The sequence below is a fragment of the Neodiprion pinetum genome, chromosome 2 (genome assembly GCF_021155775.2).
Source record: "Neodiprion pinetum isolate iyNeoPine1 chromosome 2, iyNeoPine1.2, whole genome shotgun sequence".
Taxonomy (NCBI): Eukaryota; Metazoa; Arthropoda; class Insecta; order Hymenoptera; family Diprionidae; genus Neodiprion; species Neodiprion pinetum.
Genome location: NC_060233.1, coordinates 28,310,103 through 28,329,304, shown reverse-complemented (window position 1 = coordinate 28,329,304; position 19,202 = coordinate 28,310,103). Strand labels below are relative to the sequence as shown.

Below are 19,202 nucleotides of genomic sequence, written 5' to 3'. Positions count from 1 at the left end.
CCTGTTTGTAATGTTATAACAGTCAATTACTCCTTTTTTTTTTTGGTTATCTTTTCCATAATAAGTAATATGTTCAGCGTTGATTAGCTTCTCTCCTCTGATAAAATTTCTACTGGTGAGTTTGCACTGTACGAATGAATATATGACGGATAAAATCAACTTCTAACACAGAACAATTCAATAAAGGCCTGAGAACGAAAAACGTTTTTGTCCCAGAATATTATCTTCAACAATTTATCGCCGGCGAACAAAAAAATACGTGCACTTGAAAGTTGTAGCACACTTTTTTCACAGTTAGAATTATGTTCAATAAAATTTCCTAGCGAATCGAGTAGATCCTAAGGAAATTCCTTCGATCGCGATTTGCTGTTGGGAGTCGAGAATCGTTTGGGACCCAAAACTATGGAAAATTCTTCACAAGATCGTAAGAAATGAGATTCTGGCATCGAATTCGCTGATCATCGGCCGATTACCGGACCGTTGCGCCGGGAATATCCCTTATATTCTCTATGTCCGAAACCGAATGATCGGTTACGAAAGTCGATGATTATAAAAACCGGATCAGCAGCAGATGGTCGCTATTTTCAATTCTTGACATTTATTGAGTATAAAACAAAGAAAAAAATAACGAAAGATTAAACAAAAATAAACAAGTCCAGCATTCAAATATCATTTAAATAAAATACAGGCTGCATACTCCTTTCCACTCATTATCGTAAATCAACGCCGCGTCTCGCGGAAGACGTCATGCGTCGAATATATTGAAACACATGCTTGATCATATCCAAATTCTTTATTTGTCTCGATCGTTTACCGTTCACCCACCTCTTCCTTTTTTCTTCTGATCCGTAAATCAATAATTCCATCATGGAATCGCGAATCGAACGTGCGAACTTGTCTATAAATATGTGATAGCCATCCTGGATCTGTACAGTTTTATCCAGCGTCTTCAGTGATATACATCAGCAGTAACGTGACGATTTTGTAATAAAAATGTCCAGTTATTTCGTCTTTGGTTTGTTAACCATCGCCGTCATCGCTTTCAGCGAAGCAGCCCCCTACGGTATGTGCAGTTTTAGTGAAATTTGTATCATCAGTTGATATGGGATTGCCGCGTGAAAGCGATTTCAAGAAAATAAAGCTGCCTCGGTCATTTAAAGCATATCTAATATGAGAAATTTAATACGGACTGCTATCAAGTCAATTTTGATCATTCAATAAGATGTTGGTAACCAAAATTTATAGAAATTATGTAAAGGCGCTGACAATTTGAAACCATTTATGACTTACATATTCCAGTTTTATTGTCCGCTTCTATTATACGTTATACATTATCATTCTTGACACTTTTGCGGATATCACCTAAGCTTTTGTCTGCAGGTGGACAGGATGATCATTCGATTGACGGAGGTCATCAAGACCACGCGATTCATGAGAGCAAAGACCGCGACGAATCCTTGAGCAGTTACAGCGAAGATCACGAGGAGCCCGAAATCCATAAAAACAAAGATAACGAACGCTTCTCGGACCACGAGAGCAAAGGCCAGGAAGAATATCAAGGCCACAAAGGCGAAGATCACGAAGAGTCCGAAGGCCAGAAAGAATATGAAGGCCACAAAGGCGAAGATCACGAAGAGTCCGAAGGCCAGAAAGAATATGAAGGCCACAAAAGCGAAGACCACGAAAACTACGAAGGCCAGAAAGAATACGAAGGCCACAAAAGCGACGATCACGAAGAGTCCGAAGGCCATGAGAACAAAGACCACAAAGAACATGAAGACCACGAAGGCAAATATCCAGAGCATATCAAACACGGGTGAGATTGAAATAAAAGCGTACAAATTTTGTAGCTACCGTCGTTTTATGATTTTCGAATCAAAATTTCAGGCAGAACATTAAGGGAATTTTCATCTCAAATCGACCGATTCTGGATGTTTTTTGACCTTGTATTTTTTAATTGATTGAAATTTTTTTCACGTAAAATATGACTGAAAAAAATATAACCGTATTTGGTCGTTGGTTGGAAAATTTGTTTTACGCTAGTAATGTATTATCGGGTACCATCTACCGTAGAGAGATGTTCAAAAATGCGTTCTAAAGGTAACGGGAGACACTTTCCGAAGTCTAGTTCTGAAGAAATATATTTTTGTAGTTTCTATGAACAATAAAAATGTTTATGAGATTATTTCTCACAGTATAGCAATTTTTTGAAATTCTCAAAAAAATATGATCGCATTCGTTATTCAACTCTCAAGATGGGAAATTGTTTTTAATCATGGAACGATTTTTGTCAATTTTTTTCTTCAAAAAAGAATCTTTCGTTACTCTCAAAACGATTTTTTGAATATCTCTTTACTCTAGGAATGTTGTCCTATAAGAGAAATGAAAAAATATGGTCTAGTAATTTTTTCTCCTTGTACTACGTATTTGTAATATTATTTCTCATTTTTTTTTTATTTTCAGCGATAGCTTCTCGGCTGTTTCCGATCACATTCACGGTGAAATCGCATCTCCGCTTTTGTAGTCGGTTACTGTTCCCCACTCCTCGACTGAAGTTCATCTATGAAGCACAGCGCCCTCTGAATAGGACCGCACAGCCAACGAAACGGTTCTTTAATTTCTTTTACAAAAGAAGCGAACTAATTCCCATTTAAACACACAATTTTTCATGTAAAACGTTTGCATGAAAAATTATGTGGAAAAAAACGGACGTGTTAACAAAATATCGACACGCAAGCATTTCTCCAACCGATGTAAGCAACGTGTATTGAGGCTGGCCCTAATGAGAGGTTTGCGAATTTTTTTCGTGGCTTCGGCCCTTCGGATAATAGCGGCCCTATTGAGAGAGTGAACTGTAGTACCAAAGGATGGGAGCTGTGGAGGAGTGAGTGGTTCAAGACGTCTCAAGAATCGAAACAAAGCGCTGCTGGCAACAGCCGATCTTGATCACGAAAACTATATAAAATAAAATACTCGGAGATGATAATAACCACGATGATTATTATCAATTTTTTGTTTTTTCTCTGTACTTTTGGTATATAAAAATGAATTAATAAACTAAGTTACGAACTAACTGAATGTCTATTTCTTCTTGATGCTCAGCAGTATCTTCACGGTTGTTTCATTATACTGTCGTGTAATGCAAAAATGATTGAATTAATTAATAATTATTAATTAATAATAAATTATTAATTAATAATGGTGAGGTAACGAATCGTTATTAAAATTTGATATTACCCGATTTTGTTTAATCGGTGCGAAGCTTGAATTTAATTACGGAAATTGGAAAAATCACGCAGTGTCTGTGTCAGCATTACCGAGGAACAGTAAAGTTGAAAATTAGGTGGTAGTGAGTCTTTTTCAATTAAAAAAATAAATCGAACCGCCTCTAACTTATCGATCATGGCGTCAGGGGCTCCAGCACGCACATGTACACCTACCTCGAACCAAAAACTCCTCATTACTTAGCCACGTGAGCCGTTTATGCTTTCTTTCAACGACAACAATGATCGATTCGATACGTGCGATCTGTTTATAATCAAATGCCGGATTACTACACGAAGCAGAAAACCGGGCGCCTCTAATATATGTATCCACACCTACCTCGTATTCAACTTCAAATTGACGAACTCCCCCCCTCGTGCCACTGTTGTTTGGATACCGATATCTCCTTAACTATCTTGAGCACTTCTGATCGTCACTATGTCTACAGTTCGACTGAAAATTCTGAAAACCAACGCGCTACACCCTCGCATCATTTCTGCCCGATTGCAGCGCCCAACTCGGGTGGCTGATACGAGAAACTTTTGACTGATAACAAGGGGTCCGTTGTTCTTACGTACCTCATAAAGTATCTCTGTTTTCTGATTTTAACCAAGCGTTTCTTCCTTTGTATTAACATTAATGTGAACGTAACATTGTTTTTTTTTTTTCTTACACAGGGAGTTATTTTAACTAGTAGAGTAATAGTATTTTCATTCCGTGTTCTGTTGAGAATTGAAAAATCTGAAATATCTAAATACCGAATCATCGAAGATTTTAAATTTTGTGAATCTCTGGCTTCGTGAAGTTTCACCAGTTTAATCTTCATCTGTTTTGGAATTTCGATACTTTTGCGTTCGGAATTCTGGTCATGATGATTTTTGGTTTTACTGATTTTTTACACCCACTTGTTGTATAAACCGCGCAGTGTGAGTATATTTGAATTTCTGGAACTTTGCTCGATCGTAACTTTATTTATTGGAATTTTGATCTATCGGTACTTTAAAATGAAAGGTTCGTCGAAGTTCCGGTCAGGAAGAAGAAGAAATTTAATAGTTGAAAAACTCCCGGTCACAAATTTCCTTCCTAAATATCGGTACTTTAGTTTTCGGAACTTTGCTCTATCGTAACTTGAATTTTCGGAATCGCACAGTTTTTCATTTCACGTAACTTTCGGATATGTTTTAGTTTTCCATTATATTGTTAAACCATTTTGCTGATAATTATCGCTTTGTTCGAAGCACTAAACCAGAAACTACGAGTTATAGCTAGACGTAAATAAAAAATATCCTGGCTTGTTCAGAAACGCCAACGTCGCGTTGCTTCTCATTGATACGTAATTAGTAAACAGGAACGCAGTGGATGTTTGACGTGATGCGTACGATTTGTATAGAAATTCAAGTACAATTTACTGCGAATGAATGTGCTGTTTGTTAAAAATATTTGGTATATTTCATGGTATCCAGTGACAAGCTCATACGCGAATTATTGATGTGGTTGCGTAGAAGCGAAGAATTCAGTGTTGAATTTAGTCGAGAACAATAATATACGTATTCTTTCTCACCGTTCAAGGTTCCTAAGGATAAATAAATCATCTGCAAACATAGAATTTACAGTGAAGATTTCTCAGTATTTGCAAAATAACTGTTCAACTAACTTCTTGCATTTTGCTGTCCAATGTGAATACTTTCATTATCCGACAGTCTGTTGATTTTTCCCTAACTTTTACAGAGTGGAAGAATAAACAAATTTCTAACTCAAACGGATAAGAAAAAATCTGCCTCAGGCGATTTATTGTTGAGAATTCGAGAATATATTGTTTTAGTAGCAGGTATACGGTATGTATGGGCAATTGTTGCTGTTCAGCGATACTGCGTCACTAATTGACAATGATTTCTGAGTTACTATAAACAATTGCCGTCGTTAGAGAGCTGTAAAAGTAAATCCCCAGTCAGTGTCTGATGCGAGTTACTTACCTTACATGTTTGTCAAAGCAATGGCATGCCACCTTTATACATTCCATGCAATCATCCGGTGGGTATAAAAGTCCAGGTCTTCGTTCTACGACACTGCAGACTGCGTCAATAATCGATCAATTGCATTGTGATCGTTTTTCAATCTACAAAGCTTAATTTACAGGAGAATATCCGAGTCAAAAGAATGAAGTATTTTCTCGTCTTATTCATCGCCATAGCTGTAGGGGTATGTTGAAACAGATTTTTTCGATTTTATGTGTTATGCATCCCTGTTTGACTTTCGAAACTCGTGCACGATTCCAGATAGAGTCTCGATCTCTGAGCCCATATTCAAGTTTGGAAGAAGCAGGTGAGTTTCTTTTGCCATTTTCACACCCATATATGGAAAATGCTCCGTTTCAGCTCGTCGATAATCTTCACGTAATTCTTGAAAATAGTTGCACGGAAAACGGCGATGCCCAATTTTTTGGAACTCTTGTATCGTTGATCATCATATTTAAAATTCATTGTTCACCAAGCGTCATCTTTAACCAATAAATCTCTTTCAAATAGTCAGAGCGCACTCCGAACCTCCAATAGAGAGTCCATTCGACATTTCGACGATAGAGATGCTGCCAGCTACAGAAGACACTAACTCCTTTAGTGGCGCACCCCTAAGGGAACCGGAAAACGATATAGAAATGAAAATTACAATTGGGCCAGAAGATCCGAGGTCATTTATTATCTCGCAGATTGAAAAGTTTGAAAAATTGGCGACGGAATTTGCGCATGGAGATCACGGAGAACAAGCGGTGAGTTAATTATTGCCACATTTTTTAATAGCTTCAAATAATCTGTCAACGTAAAAACTTCAGCAGCTCCCAAATCCCGATTTGCAGACAGAGTGGCTGAGCCAGAAGCTCAAGTTCATTCTGGATGAAGTTTCTGCAGAAAAAAGCTCGAGTATCAAGCCTACCGTCAACAGTGTCGCTGAATCGAAAACCCCGTCTTTGCGCGTATTAGAAACCGGCATCAGCTTCACGAACCTTGTTGACTCCGTTGAAAAATTCGAAATCTACGACCAGGACCGCCAAGGCGATGTCGGACACGTGAAATCCAGTGCGTGACTAGATGCGTAGGGCTGATAATAATTGTCTTCTAATTTTACTAATTGACGTTATTACTGAATGTCAGATTTTAGGGTTCGAGTCAATGACGCCTGAAACAAATTTTCTTATTTCTCAGGGTATGAGGATTCATCCGACCCTATTTCTCCGATTCAGGACCGTGTTCCTGGCCTAGAGGTCATGGATTTTTACAGCAGTGATAAGACGAACGAGACAAATTTTTCCGAGGAGCTGGACGCAATTCTTACCGATCTAAAGAAGCAGGTCGACAGGATGCGAAAGTACTTCGAGAGGGTTTGCTGGTCAGTGATTCTTGACCGAGAAGAATAAAAACTGCGTCAACTCCGGAAAAGAAGAAATAAGAAGAATAATTTTTTCTATAATATCCGAACTGTCATGAAAATATTTTCAAGTACACGGAGAAAAATTTCATTTGTTATAGTAAGTAGAAGAATTGAGTAAAACAGGTATCGTTAAAAAAACTGTTTCAATATTGTTGGAATTACGAAAAACGAGGTAAGCGTAACCATTTTGCGCTATCGCCGATCCTTTTTTGGTTTCTGCAACGCAAAATCGGTTTCTGAGGTTTACTCTACTTTTTTCGTTAAATAAGGCTTTAACGTCAATTTATTGTTGCACAAGCATTGAATTTTCCCAACAGTTGCAAGAAAATATAGCAACAGTGATCGTAATGAGAAAGAATAGTAACGGAAACTAGACTTTCCGGTAACAGCTACAAAACTAATTATCATTTTCTACCTAGAACTGTATTTTTCGATTGTGGTGAAAAATGAAAATAGTTAAGGACTGAGCGGTAACCGGAAATAAAAATCTCTCTCAGTGTAACAATTCATTACGTGCAGTTCGATTTTCATCAGTCTTTTCGAATTACTTTGGATTCGATGCCATTTTCGTCAATGACAGAAAATAATTTTTCCTCGAAAGTTCGCCAAAATCTTAAGAAAAGTTGGAATTCCAAACACAACACAGTTAAATTAGAATATAAAAACAGGCTAAAAACAGTTGAGGGGACTCTTATTTTCCACAAGGAAATGGATTTTGATTTCAATTGTACCCAAAGCTGACTTTGGCGCTGATTCCACGTCGACCGTGAGCCAGCCTAAGAAGATCTCGATGCTGATAACAAGCGAATGATCTGCTAGACGATTATTATATCTAACACCATTTGAAACTGCAAATAATCACGTACCCATACACGTGTATTAATTATTGTACATGCATTTGATTATATTCATCTATCCCTTGATGTTTTTCGCAAATGATTCAGAGTGACGAAAAGTATCTTTAAAAAAAAAAAAAAAAAAAACAACAACAATCAACGCTGTATCAGTTACACAATAAATATAAAGCATTCGACACTGCAGTGTGATTTCATTATTTCAGTCCACCGGTTAGAGGAAATGAGACCGGGTCTCGGGCTTTTAATATTACCAAACTTAACTTCGAATCAAACACGCGAACAATACCCGATAATCTGACTATCGCACTCTGGTTCTGTTAACTACAAATCGCACAGCCGCATTATCGTAATGTACTTACGTGCCACCGAGTTGTACAGCACGAGTTCGGTAACGTGCCAATGTAAATCGGTCCTAAAATCATCCTGGAACCAATCAATCGTTACTTAGATAAACATGGTTTATGTTTTACAATTATTCTAATTACGAATTTGTTCTTCGTGAGATATTTCTACACTGAAAACAATCCGTTTGTTACAGTTATTAGAAAGTTATAGTAAAATGAGTATCGTCACGATAATAGTTTGCATATTGTTGGAATTAAAATAAAATGTGGTGCTAGTAACTGTTTAGTTTTAATTTTACTTGCTGATGCTACATTTTCGGGTTATTTTAGGGTTAAATCTGTGCTTGGTTAGTTTGCTAAATATTTTTTCTAATTAAATAAGCCTTTAACATCAGTTTATTCTTTCACCAACATTAAATTATTGCAATGGTAGGAGCAACGACATCGAAAACAAGAGTAAAAAACATAAATAATCTTCTTGCTACAACTGCGAAAATAATTTCCACTTTGGAGCCAGAATAATATTCTTCTATCATGTTAAAAATTGAAAACAGTTAATGACCGTACATTAAATAACCATAACTCGAAATTTCTCTCTCTAGAAGCGCAGAGCTTTTTTAGAGCGCAAACATTTTTATTTACGTATTCATTTTCTGTTTCGTGCGAGAAGAAAAAATCAAAGACTGACAGCCTGCGTGTTCCTGTCATTTCCTTTCCGAGCTATTTTCTTTATCACCTGCCGAACCCCCCATTTCTGGGTGATACGAAGCTGCCGGTGCTGCGAGTGTTGATAAATTGCCGCTTACAGGTCGCTGCAGATGTAAACCTAGTTTTATTGTCGGTGAGTTGGAATCGGAGCGCAGCATTCTGCGTGATAAAATAACCAGACGAAGAGTTATTGGCTTGTGTTTGATAGTGGATTCCGACCAATCAACCTCACACGATGTCGTTTTTCGCACGCCAGCCCAGCGTTCTGATCCTTAGCGTTATGGTACTAGGCGCCATGAATGCTCAGGTAAATCTGATACCACCTTCATCGCGTCGTTTCACCCCTCGTGAAAATCTTTAGCTATAAAGTAACAGCGATCTGTCATTGGCGGTCGTCGAAGACGAACGAAATCAAAGAACACGGTCGTCGACACTGAATATTCATTTGACAATGGTCAAACACACTACACTGAGAAAAATTATTCGTATCAATCTGAATTAAAACACAAACACAAACAATAACGTGATCCACCAGCCCCACACAAACATGGAGGATATCCGAAGACCCTTTTTCATTTTTCATCTCATCAGAAAATACGATTTGCAGGGATCAATTTTGCACAGGATTCTCTCTCTGATTTAGCCAATATGTGGGATGAGAATGTACATTTTTTCATTCCATTTCTTATCTCGATACACAAAATATACAGTCAAACAGAAACAATACAGTTGAGAGTGGTTTCGTTACTGGAAACAATGTCGTCGAATGATAATGATGGACAATAAACTGATTGTTAGGGGGAATAAAACCACCTAAGATCAACTGCAAACAGGTAAACATTATTTTTCCACAATTGCATCCACGCACACAGACAACCGTAAAACAACCCAGATATATCTGTAATATGTACGTCACCCTTAATTAATGCATTTTACGGATATTATGCGTATTTTAGACGGTCACTTAGACTTTATCTATACCGGTGTGTTGTATCTGAGATGTAAAAATGTGATTGTTTTCATCGTTGTTTCGAACTCGAATGCCGCGGTTGACTAGAAATCTGTGAAATCAAATTTTCAGGTTACGCAACGATCCGGATTTGCGAATCACCGGCTTTCGGACCAATATCGAAGACACAAAGCGCAGCACGATCACCCTGCGCGTACAGTCGAGTGAGTTGCATCTCCAGCTCATCCTTCATCTTATTTTTTTCGTGTAACAGAAAATATTTCAATCGCTCTTGAATTGTTTTCAATTATAGCGTGCTCGAAGAAGCCAGGAGAACGCTATCGAATCTCAGCCCTGCAGCGAGACGCTTTCTCTTCAGTCCAACGATACAGAACACGATAACAAACTTAAATAGCAATACGAACACTCAGGGAATTCCGACTTTCGGTGACAGCATAGAGTCCGATCAAAAATCGCCGTAAATAGTTAATTTGACAGTTTGTACTGGTCCTGAAAAAAAATCAAAGCCCTGTGTCGAGGTTCAGAATACACTTAGATATTGAACATTTTGAATCGAGCTTATTCACGGATTTTTCTTCGTAGGCAAATACTGGGATACGTCAATCCTCACACGGGGGTCGTGGAATATGACCTCAGAGGACATGTGAGGAAAATTACCTTCTTAATAGGATAACGCAAAGCAGCCCGAATTCGGAAGCGAAAATTGACAGATAAGCTAATAATCGGTTGACTGTACTCTCGTTACTGAAGTAAACGAATAAAGAGCATTGAAATAACCGTAATTATACGCTGACAAAAATTTCATTTGTTACTAATAACAAAGAAACTGTTTGAATGTTGTTGGAATTATGAAAAACGAGGTACGCGTAACCATTTTGCGCTATCGTCGATCCTTTTTCGGTAATTGTAACGCAAAATCAGTTTCTGAGGTTTACTCTAGTTTTTTAGTCAAACAAGGCTTTAACGTCAATTTATAGTTGCACAAGCATTAAATTTTCGCAACAGTCTCAAGAAAATATAGCAACAGTGATCGTAATGAGAAAGAATAGTAACAGCTACAAAACTAATTTTCATTTTCTACCTGGAACTATACTTTTCGATTGTGGTAAAAAATGAAAATAGTTAAGTATAAATAGTTACCCAACGATTTGCATAATTTTTCGTGATCAGACTAGAAAAAAATAACTGATCTGGCATTTTGTGGAATCGAATAAGCTAAGAGATGAAACTGAAGGAATCAGACCTTTTACCTAATTAAAGGCAATGTATCATCATCAAACCATATCGCTGTTTGTAAACATATTTGTATCATACAATAATGTCCGACAAAAAGGATTCCAACCGTTTTCAATAATGAATAATAAATTGTCGAATTCAACGTTTTCGTCTTGAAGGAAACACGCATCGATGCTGTTTCGGGACGGAATATAAAAGGGTATGCATAGTTTATACCGACGATTGTTACTCATCTCGTAACCATGCTCATAGCGAATTTATTCAACGACTCGTGTTCCTCGAATTTCCGGTATATCGCTGCAGTTATTGAGAGTTCTCAGTGACAGGTATAATCCGAGCCACGCGACGGTGTATCGCATTTTCCATACGAAGGAGAAAAGAATGAATAATTAATAAACGATATCGGCAATGGGGAATTTCTTTTGCGTATGTTGTAGAAACAAAGATTTGGATCCTTGGTAATTCTATTCTGTTTGATCGATACCCGGTGGTTCGCATGAAAATTGTCCCACCTGGCAACCGGCTGTTGATAAAACTGAAGTATAACCTAGGAAATTGGTGAGTATTTCGAACCGTAAATTCGATTAATTTCACACCTTGTACGGACATGTAGAACCGCCAGGTGCTACGATCATCGTTTCGTCAATCACGAATCAATTCCAGAGCTGATCATATCATTGCACAATGTCTCAAGTCCCTCGTCTTCTGATGTTCCCTTGCAACGAGACCAATCGAAGCCATATTGCGAACACTCGTATGCCGAAGTAATTAGAATTGAAGTTGATTTTTTCACCCCTCGTTAATTTCACCTCTGTATTTTCTCAAGTGCTTATTAAATTATAATAAGGGTTTTTGAAAAATTTGAGATTCCGAAACCGCATCAATCCCATTCGTGCTGTGATGCTCGTTTGCTCTGAGATTGTTGATTCGAACATCAATCAATGTCGGAATGAAATCTACTCTGCCTTACAGTTGATAATGGTAGTATATGACTTACGTGTTTCTCGTTAACTTTTATAAGTAACTCTATACAACCCAACTATATATGTATGTCATTTGTTCCTAAGCCTTGGGAAAGTGAGAAAATTATATTTACATACAAGGTCTTTCTGGCAGAATATACCTTTTAAATTAATATACAAAGAATTATCGGAATACCGATAGGCAAGGGAAAAGAAACATTAAATTAAAATAACAAAACCACGCGATCCCGATGACTCGCATACTCTGATAATCTTGACCGAAATAAGCTTTATATATACGTAGATTGAAACTACCGGAATGATTCATTCTGTAGAATATCGCATGCCGATGTGATAGCTATTCTTGTTTCGATACACAATGTCAGGTTTACGTGTTTTTTCTTTCCAGGGCCAAGGTATAACAGACTATGGTATGGTATTGGTATATATAAGTAAAAAAAAAAACTTCGATCACAGGTGCGGAGAAAGGTTTCAAGAACTTGAAGAAGGTAAGAAATTAAAGGTAAGATATATAGATGCACTGATTGATTGATTGATCAAATGGGGAATAAAGATCTCGATCCGAGTTGAAGGTTTCGGGAACTCAGGCAAGTCACTATATAGCCTCTTCTTCTTCCGCTACCTCTTTTTATAAATGTTAAATTCAATTTATTCATACGATCAGGCTGGTGATTTGCCTTATTTGTTATTGCCGTACCAGAGCCCGAAGCTTATCAAGCTCGTGCATGAAATCTTATGCGAAAGTAAAAGTTTCCCTTCATTTCCTGTTGCACGCAAAGTGCACTCGGGCATGCATGAGTGGAATGTACGACGAAACGAAGGTTGTTCCACATCAGCGAATATATCTGTATGTGATAAGGTGGAGATAAAATCAGGGAACGCTAACTCCGATTTGAACCGAGCGCTAATTCTCTTTGATAAATGTCGAAAAAAGTTAAATTTCTAGTCTTAAAAATAATTATTGGTATCATTTCCCCAGCTTCTGAAATAAAATATGTTGAAGACAGTTTTTTTCACCTGGATTATTCTTGTATATAACCAGATTTCATTGCAATTGCGGTTTGAGTATTCATAGATTTTTTATCAGCCGTTAATAAATGGGAAAAAACACTCTTCGCAAGCTTATGCAAATATCAGGGCCAATCCGAATTGCAAACAGCTGCATGAGCCGAAGTTAACCAGGCAAAAGTAACAACGTGGCGAATCTGATATCCTATGAGAAGGTAAAGCCTGGAAATCGGCTCCAGCCAACAAAAAATTGCTTGAAATCAATTTTCGTGAGCTTTTCTTGGCAGGTATAATATTATATTTCATCTTCCCTCCGTAACATTCCGTGCTGATCTAGGCTATCGTTTTCTACACCGAACATAACGTATAGAACGACTTAATTAAAGCACACAGGCAATAAGAAATAGCTGGAAATAAAAAAGGTAGTAAAAATTTTATCCGCTCGATTGCTTCATTTCCATAGCTATAAATCCTAAATCCATTCTACATACGAACTTTTAACGACATTCCGGAATTATTCTCGCATACGTATAAGATGTAGATCCAGCACGTGTAAAACGTTTTTAAGCAATATGGCCGACACGCAAGACATCAGCTGATTGCTTTGGTTATCATAAACGAGTATCACGGCGTGCAAAAATTTTTGCTAGCTGAGCGCCCATGATTTTGTAACATCAAGTTAGTACTGAACAAAAAGTGAGAACACAATCTACTTTTATAGTAAAATACGAATCTTCTCAATTAGGTTATGGTGCATTTTTCACCACAAAATGACGCTGCTGACGTGCTGCACCTGAATAGCAATACGGGAGTCGAAATATTTTAGCATTAATGACCTGTCATGTACCTTGTTTCAGACTTAATCATAGACTCAATTTTACGGTAATTGCATACTGTAGTATATATTTTCTATTTTTTATCTGGATTTCTGCGGTAGTATACATTTCTTCTATATATAAAAAAAAAAAGTCTTGGAGGATCATTCCTTCTGCTTTAACACAAAATGTGTACACTTAAGTTTATGCCTGATAGAAAAAAAAGTTAAAAAAATTAAAAAAATGTATTACAGCCAATATTTTTGCAACCTGGACGCCTTACATACTAGCAGATACAACGGTGCGAGGACATATTATAACCACCTGTCATTCGGCCCTTTTACGTCGATATTTTATCCTACATTTCGTTTCTTTTCCTCACTTATATGACCATGAGGCAGCATAGAGGTTATGTTTTGTCGATAATTCGATTCTCCCTATCCCCTCGTATTATACTCATAAAATCAAGGGATATAAAGACATCCATCATGGCAAAGAAAAAAAAAAAAAACAAGATCCATTCGTCACGACGCGCGGATATATAATGCTCTTGGAATAACTTGCACGAATTTTAATTTATAGATATTATTCACCGATCCTGGCGATGGTAAATTGACCTAAATAAATTATTTACATGCAAAAATCTTATTCAATTATACTGCGTCTTTAAAAATTAGCCCACCGTCTATGAATTGAGAGAAACCAAAAGTACTTGACTATAGTATTCAATAATAAAAGTCCAATTTATAGCAAATTTTTTCACTCTTTGCAAGCTTCATTCAGTATAATAAAAACCGGATATTTCGTCAAACGTCTTATGTGGCATGATGTTCTTATAGAACTCACCTGAAACGATCAGCTGATTACGTTTCTCAGCGCCATAATGCTTAAACGCGTGCTTCTGTGTTAAGTTAGAACCTCGTAAACGACAAAATGTTGAATCGTATTAAAACATATTCATTTTGATATTTGCCAATGAAAATTAAACATTTTACTGTCTTGGATACGTGTTTAGAATTTTATTTTTTCAATCTTTCGATGTTTGAATTTTAACGCAATTTCAATTCGATCCAATTTGTAATAAGCGATTCCATCTCTATCCATTCTCATCGACTTTCACGGCCCGTAAGTACGTGAATTTTTTAGTCTAAAAAATCAACTCGGATATCTTTTCTTATGGAATTTAACGCCCTACAAGAATATGCCTTGAAATTTTATAAATATTTAAATGAAGAATTTCAAACGGCCAGCGAGACCTTTTAAAATTTTAAAATCGCGCTAAAAATTTTTCCAAATGTGAGATTTTTTTTCTCAGTAAATAGATCCTTTTAAGACCATAGATTCGATAGGTTAGTTTTCTTGACTCACCCTAAAGAGCATCCTTTTATTCCTCGACTCGAGAGCGGAAGTGGCGTGTCCTGCTCTTCGCCCTTATCTAAACGCATGGCTCTGTGTAACAGGATGTCTGGAAAAGGTAGCGTAACCCCTTCGGGACGTCCTGGTGGGAGTGGCGGCGTCGACGTCGGCGCCGGCGCCCGCACCTCGATGACGGGACGGGGAGGCGCGATGGTGATGAGAAGCGTCTCTATCTTCCTGGCAAACGGTCGTAAGGCGTCGGTGGCGTCGAAGCGAGCTCAGGCATCCTCCTCGAGTCAAACGGCCACCGGAGGTCGTCGACGACGAAGGAAAATGCCCGAAGACGGTGGCGGAGCGAAGGGCGTCACGCTCACGGCGAAGGTCTTCGACACTCTGAAAAAACGGACGAAATTTTCTAGGTGAGAAATAGGCGACGGGCGATTCAATCGGATATCAAATTACGAACGATTGTGATTCATTAGGGCTGATTTCCAGTGATTTTGGTTGGTTGACTTGCACCTAATTATCTTCTGATTTTCACTGATTTACAATATTGCTCTCGGTCTGAAAATCATTTCAAAGCGTTCTCAATGATTCTCAGGGATTTTCGGATCCGATAGAATCACTGGAAATCACAAAAAATTGCTCAGACATCATAGGGAATCAATGGAAGTCACGTACCTAACAAAGACAAGAGTCTATGGAACGTCAATGAATTCAAACCATTTGGCATTTATCGCAAGACTTGCAACCGGTTTCCATGACTTTTATCGCTTGTCCCGCGATTTCGTCAGAGCTATCATACGATTTCCGGTGATTCGCAATGATTCCGAATGATCAAAGTTATCTCGATGGGTTCGTCTTTGTGCATTTTAAATAACATTTTAGATATTCGAGTTTATATCATTAACAAGTTTATTTCTAGCTGTAGAATTTATGACTTCCTTGATTGCATGGCCTCTCGGAATTACGACTATGAGTCAAACCTGCGAGCTTTCGAACTTCTTCTGCTTCTTCAGGGCGGAACTTGAGGCGCTCTGCAAGATCTACTGCAAGCTGATAACAAGTCCAGGTCAGCACACGGGGCCCACGACGATAATAAACGGAATGCCTTCAACGGCGCAGACCATCGAGGTGAAGAGACCAGAAACAGATCATCGATTCCCTGACCGTGATGAGGAATTATCGGCGGGTTACGAACAACTCTGTTTCAGGGAATAGACAGGATTATATTTCGGGAATTGATGCACAACACTTTCGACATCCTAACGGAGGACACTCTGATCGAGCGAATGTTTTGCTGCTGGGATCGTGATAGCGAGGGTGCAATTCGCCTCGAAGCCTGGATCCTTGGTCTCGACGTATTTTTGCGCGGTAGTCAAAGAGAGAAGCTAGAGTTCTGCTTCCGGATTTACGACCTCAACAACGACGGCTACATCACCAAAGACGAGATGTTTCAGTTGTTCAAGTGAGTCGGACTTGGAATATATTGATCGGTCAAAATGGTCGTTTCCTCACTCATGAACGTCGATGGGAATTTTTTTGGTTTTTAGGAATTGCCTGATCAAACAACCCAGCGAAGAGGATCCTGACGAGGGCGTCAGGGATCTGTCGGAACTAGCTCTTAGGAAGCTGGACGTTGATCGCGACGGAAAAGTCTCATTCCAGGACTATGAAACCGCCATAAAGGAAGAACCTCTACTTCTCGAAGCCTTCGGCCAATGTCTACCGACGGAAGAAAACTGTGTCAGTTTTCTGTCGACTCTACAGCCTTGAACTACAACAAGCATTCGATGGTGAAAAGTCCTTCAAATTGATCGTTCTCGGGGACCGAGATTCGATCTGATTTAAGTGATCGAAAAGACAATTTTGGAACACTCTCGAAAAATTAAACTCAAAATTTACTAAACTTTTTACGTGTTCGTTGTTCATAATGAGTTTCGCACTAAGCCTGTGTATGTGAGTTCATTCTAAGAAGGTATTATATATATATATCATGGATTCAATTTTTCAAACTTATATCACTTGGTGTAAGCAGAAAAAGAACAGTTTCTTAGACGGGAAAATGTGCTACTCAGAGACAGAAGAACCAAAATCGTTGGAAACCGAATTATCAATGTAAGTAAATACTCGAGAATAAATAAAAATAGATTAACGTCCCAGGCCCTAGAAATAAGATTAAAAAGAACTCCCAAATAACGAAGGTTTTTAATTATGAAAAAAGTTGCAGAAATTCTATGATGACCATGTCAAAGTTCAGAACACAGTTCTTTATGACTAATAGTTGAACTCGAAATATAAATTTCCGACCAACGCTTGGTGAATTTTTTCTAACATTATTATTTAAACTGGTCTTCATGCTCCAATTTTCCGACACACGCACGTACATTCATGCCAGTTTTGTACACGCGTTAAGCAAATCATCATGAGCCATCACTCTACGTCGAAACAAATCAAGGATGATATACGGATGCTCGAACTATCCGGATTTGAAGTTTCATAACGGACGAATCTGAATAATTTGTACATCCTAATATTCGAATAGTTCGGATCCACGTGTAAGCACTAATTTTTAGTATTCCGATCGAAACTTATCGTTATGGATAGTCGTGATTGGATTATTGCCTCCTTTTTGCACCGTGATCAATTTTAATGCGAGTCAAATATGTGAATTGTAATATAACGTAACTAATATATAAATGTTGGCGAATTTACCCGAATGTTACATAGTATTCAAAATATAGTACTCATAAAGTTACGCGATCAGGGATATATAACTTGACGCGAGACCCAATCGAGGATCTTAATAGTGAGCTTGTACAGGCAATTATTGACGTGCGTGTTCTCCCAACAGTCGTAAACTTTGTAATCACGTTGTGCGTGCAACAGATGCGAAATTACATTGAACTTACGTCGTACGATTGGCTTATCGGAATCGTGGGTGAGACGTAACATCGCAGCTGTTTATCTCACTTGTTCACCATTGAAATTGCACTTTCCTTATTGCCTGCAGCGGTAAATGCGTAACATGAATACTTCTCTACCGCAAACAGCCACGCAACTCAGGGACGATAATTTATTCAATAGTACTCCGTCACAGAAGTTAAATAATGTGCTCCAAAGGAATTTGCATCGTCAACGTCTAATTCTTACATCAAGGATTTTAAACGAGCAGAGATTGTGGGCAGTTTCTTCGACTCTTCGTTGTTGCGCTAATTTTTTCCTCTGAAAGTAAAAAATATTAATAATTATAACTATTGTTAGAACAATGATCAATCACTTTCACGATTGATGATTCGTGAAAGACTCGTCTGTATTGTTTGCTGTTTAACTATTTAACAAGATGTCGTTCAAGTAGTTATATGATGGTTAGATGTTACTTTAACATAGAAAACAAGTTTTTTCTAAGAGTGGGACACCTTCGATTAATTCGAATAGTTTTTGGTAATAGTTATTCAAGTACCTTTGAAAAGGAATGACAAATTTTTGATAGTTTAAAATATGAAATAAGATCACTGTACAAATTGTTCTGATTTTCATGTTAAATCCTTTTGTGAAATTTGGAAGGTATCGTCTGAACCATAACGGAATTATTTTACATTGATTCTTATAGGAAACTCTCAGGTTCATGCATATAGCAGCAGTAATTATAAGTAAAATAACTCCGGTATAATTAATACAATCACTTCCAAATTTTATGCAAGTGTTTAAAATAAAAGTGAGAACAATTCGTATAATTTTTGTACATCTTTAAGTCATAGCGCTTGATTCCGCGAGTACACACTTATTTTTTGACAAAAAAATGTATGTAATTTTAGAGCCGAACCCCGAATTTTCGAGAGTAAAACTATCATGTCATTTCAATTCTATTCACTTTTATCAGTATTCAATGATGACGGAGACGGCGATGAAAGATAAGTATTACTTTTCTCAAGGTTTGTTAACTCGGCTTTGTAACTAGATACAGACCAAGAAATCGATCAGCAATTTTTAATGGATTCTAGCGTCTGGTTCATTTCTTTTTAATTTACAGCGTTTTTTTCTATCTACAAAATTCGTATTCCATACCAACAATTCCGATGAATCACTTCAGCCTCTTATTGTTTTGACCAAACGTTCTATGAGTCTTCAATGATGTTGGAACGCTGCAATCCCTTTCGTTTTACTGAGAAAGCCGTTTCAATTCAATGATCGATAACTTGGTAGACTGGCTGATCTAGATTACTCAAGTAAATACC

General features: G+C 37.7%; 3 protein-coding genes across 3 annotated transcripts; all 3 read left to right on the top strand.

Annotated features, from left to right (window-relative positions):
• Positions 1-907: 907 nt before the first annotated feature.
• LOC124213074 (protein starmaker-like) lies at positions 908-3,073 on the top strand. The gene is made up of 3 exons (XM_046613922.2): positions 908-1,063; positions 1,381-1,816; positions 2,464-3,073. The coding sequence occupies exons 1-3, from the start codon at positions 994-996 to the stop codon at positions 2,522-2,524; spliced, it is 567 nt and encodes a 188-aa protein (XP_046469878.1). The 5' UTR covers positions 908-993; the 3' UTR covers positions 2,525-3,073.
• A 2,196-nt stretch (positions 3,074-5,269) lies between these two features.
• LOC124213078 (uncharacterized) lies at positions 5,270-10,338 on the top strand. Its single transcript, XM_046613928.2, has 10 exons — positions 5,270-5,295; positions 5,401-5,463; positions 5,541-5,586; positions 5,790-6,028; positions 6,092-6,335; positions 6,462-8,235; positions 8,697-8,903; positions 9,678-9,769; positions 9,859-10,023; positions 10,149-10,338. The coding sequence occupies exons 2-6, from the start codon at positions 5,422-5,424 to the stop codon at positions 6,671-6,673; spliced, it is 783 nt and encodes a 260-aa protein (XP_046469884.2). The 5' UTR covers positions 5,270-5,295; positions 5,401-5,421; the 3' UTR covers positions 6,674-8,235; positions 8,697-8,903; positions 9,678-9,769; positions 9,859-10,023; positions 10,149-10,338.
• Positions 10,339-15,069: 4,731 nt separating this feature from the next.
• Positions 15,070-17,760, top strand: LOC124213071 (calaxin). Its single transcript, XM_046613917.2, has 4 exons — positions 15,070-15,383; positions 15,984-16,098; positions 16,179-16,432; positions 16,518-17,760. The coding sequence occupies exons 1-4, from the start codon at positions 15,070-15,072 to the stop codon at positions 16,738-16,740; spliced, it is 906 nt and encodes a 301-aa protein (XP_046469873.2). The 3' UTR covers positions 16,741-17,760.
• Positions 17,761-19,202: the final 1,442 nt, after the last annotated feature.

What these genes read in the sequence shown, in the direction of transcription:
- LOC124213074 (XM_046613922.2), top strand. Translation starts at nt 994, where the DNA reads ATGTCCAGTTATTTCGTCTTTGGTTTGTTAACCATCGCCGTCATCGCT. An exon ending in CAGCGAAGCAGCCCCCTACG is followed by an intron (nt 1,064 to 1,380) that starts GTATGTGCAGTT and finishes TTTTGTCTGCAG; the next exon opens with GTGGACAGGATGATCATTCG. An exon ending in CCAGAGCATATCAAACACGG is followed by an intron (nt 1,817 to 2,463) that starts GTGAGATTGAAA and finishes TTTTATTTTCAG; the next exon opens with CGATAGCTTCTCGGCTGTTT.
- LOC124213078 (XM_046613928.2), top strand. Translation starts at nt 5,422, where the DNA reads ATGAAGTATTTTCTCGTCTTATTCATCGCCATAGCTGTAGGG. An exon ending in GAGATCACGGAGAACAAGCG is followed by an intron (nt 6,029 to 6,091) that starts GTGAGTTAATTA and finishes TAAAAACTTCAG; the next exon opens with CAGCTCCCAAATCCCGATTT. An exon ending in TGTCGGACACGTGAAATCCA is followed by an intron (nt 6,336 to 6,461) that starts GTGCGTGACTAG and finishes CTTATTTCTCAG; the next exon opens with GGTATGAGGATTCATCCGAC.
- LOC124213071 (XM_046613917.2), top strand. Translation starts at nt 15,070, where the DNA reads ATGTCTGGAAAAGGTAGCGTAACCCCTTCGGGACGTCCTGGTGGGAGT. An exon ending in AAACGGACGAAATTTTCTAG is followed by an intron (nt 15,384 to 15,983) that starts GTGAGAAATAGG and finishes CTGCTTCTTCAG; the next exon opens with GGCGGAACTTGAGGCGCTCT. An exon ending in CAACGGCGCAGACCATCGAG is followed by an intron (nt 16,099 to 16,178) that starts GTGAAGAGACCA and finishes ACTCTGTTTCAG; the next exon opens with GGAATAGACAGGATTATATT.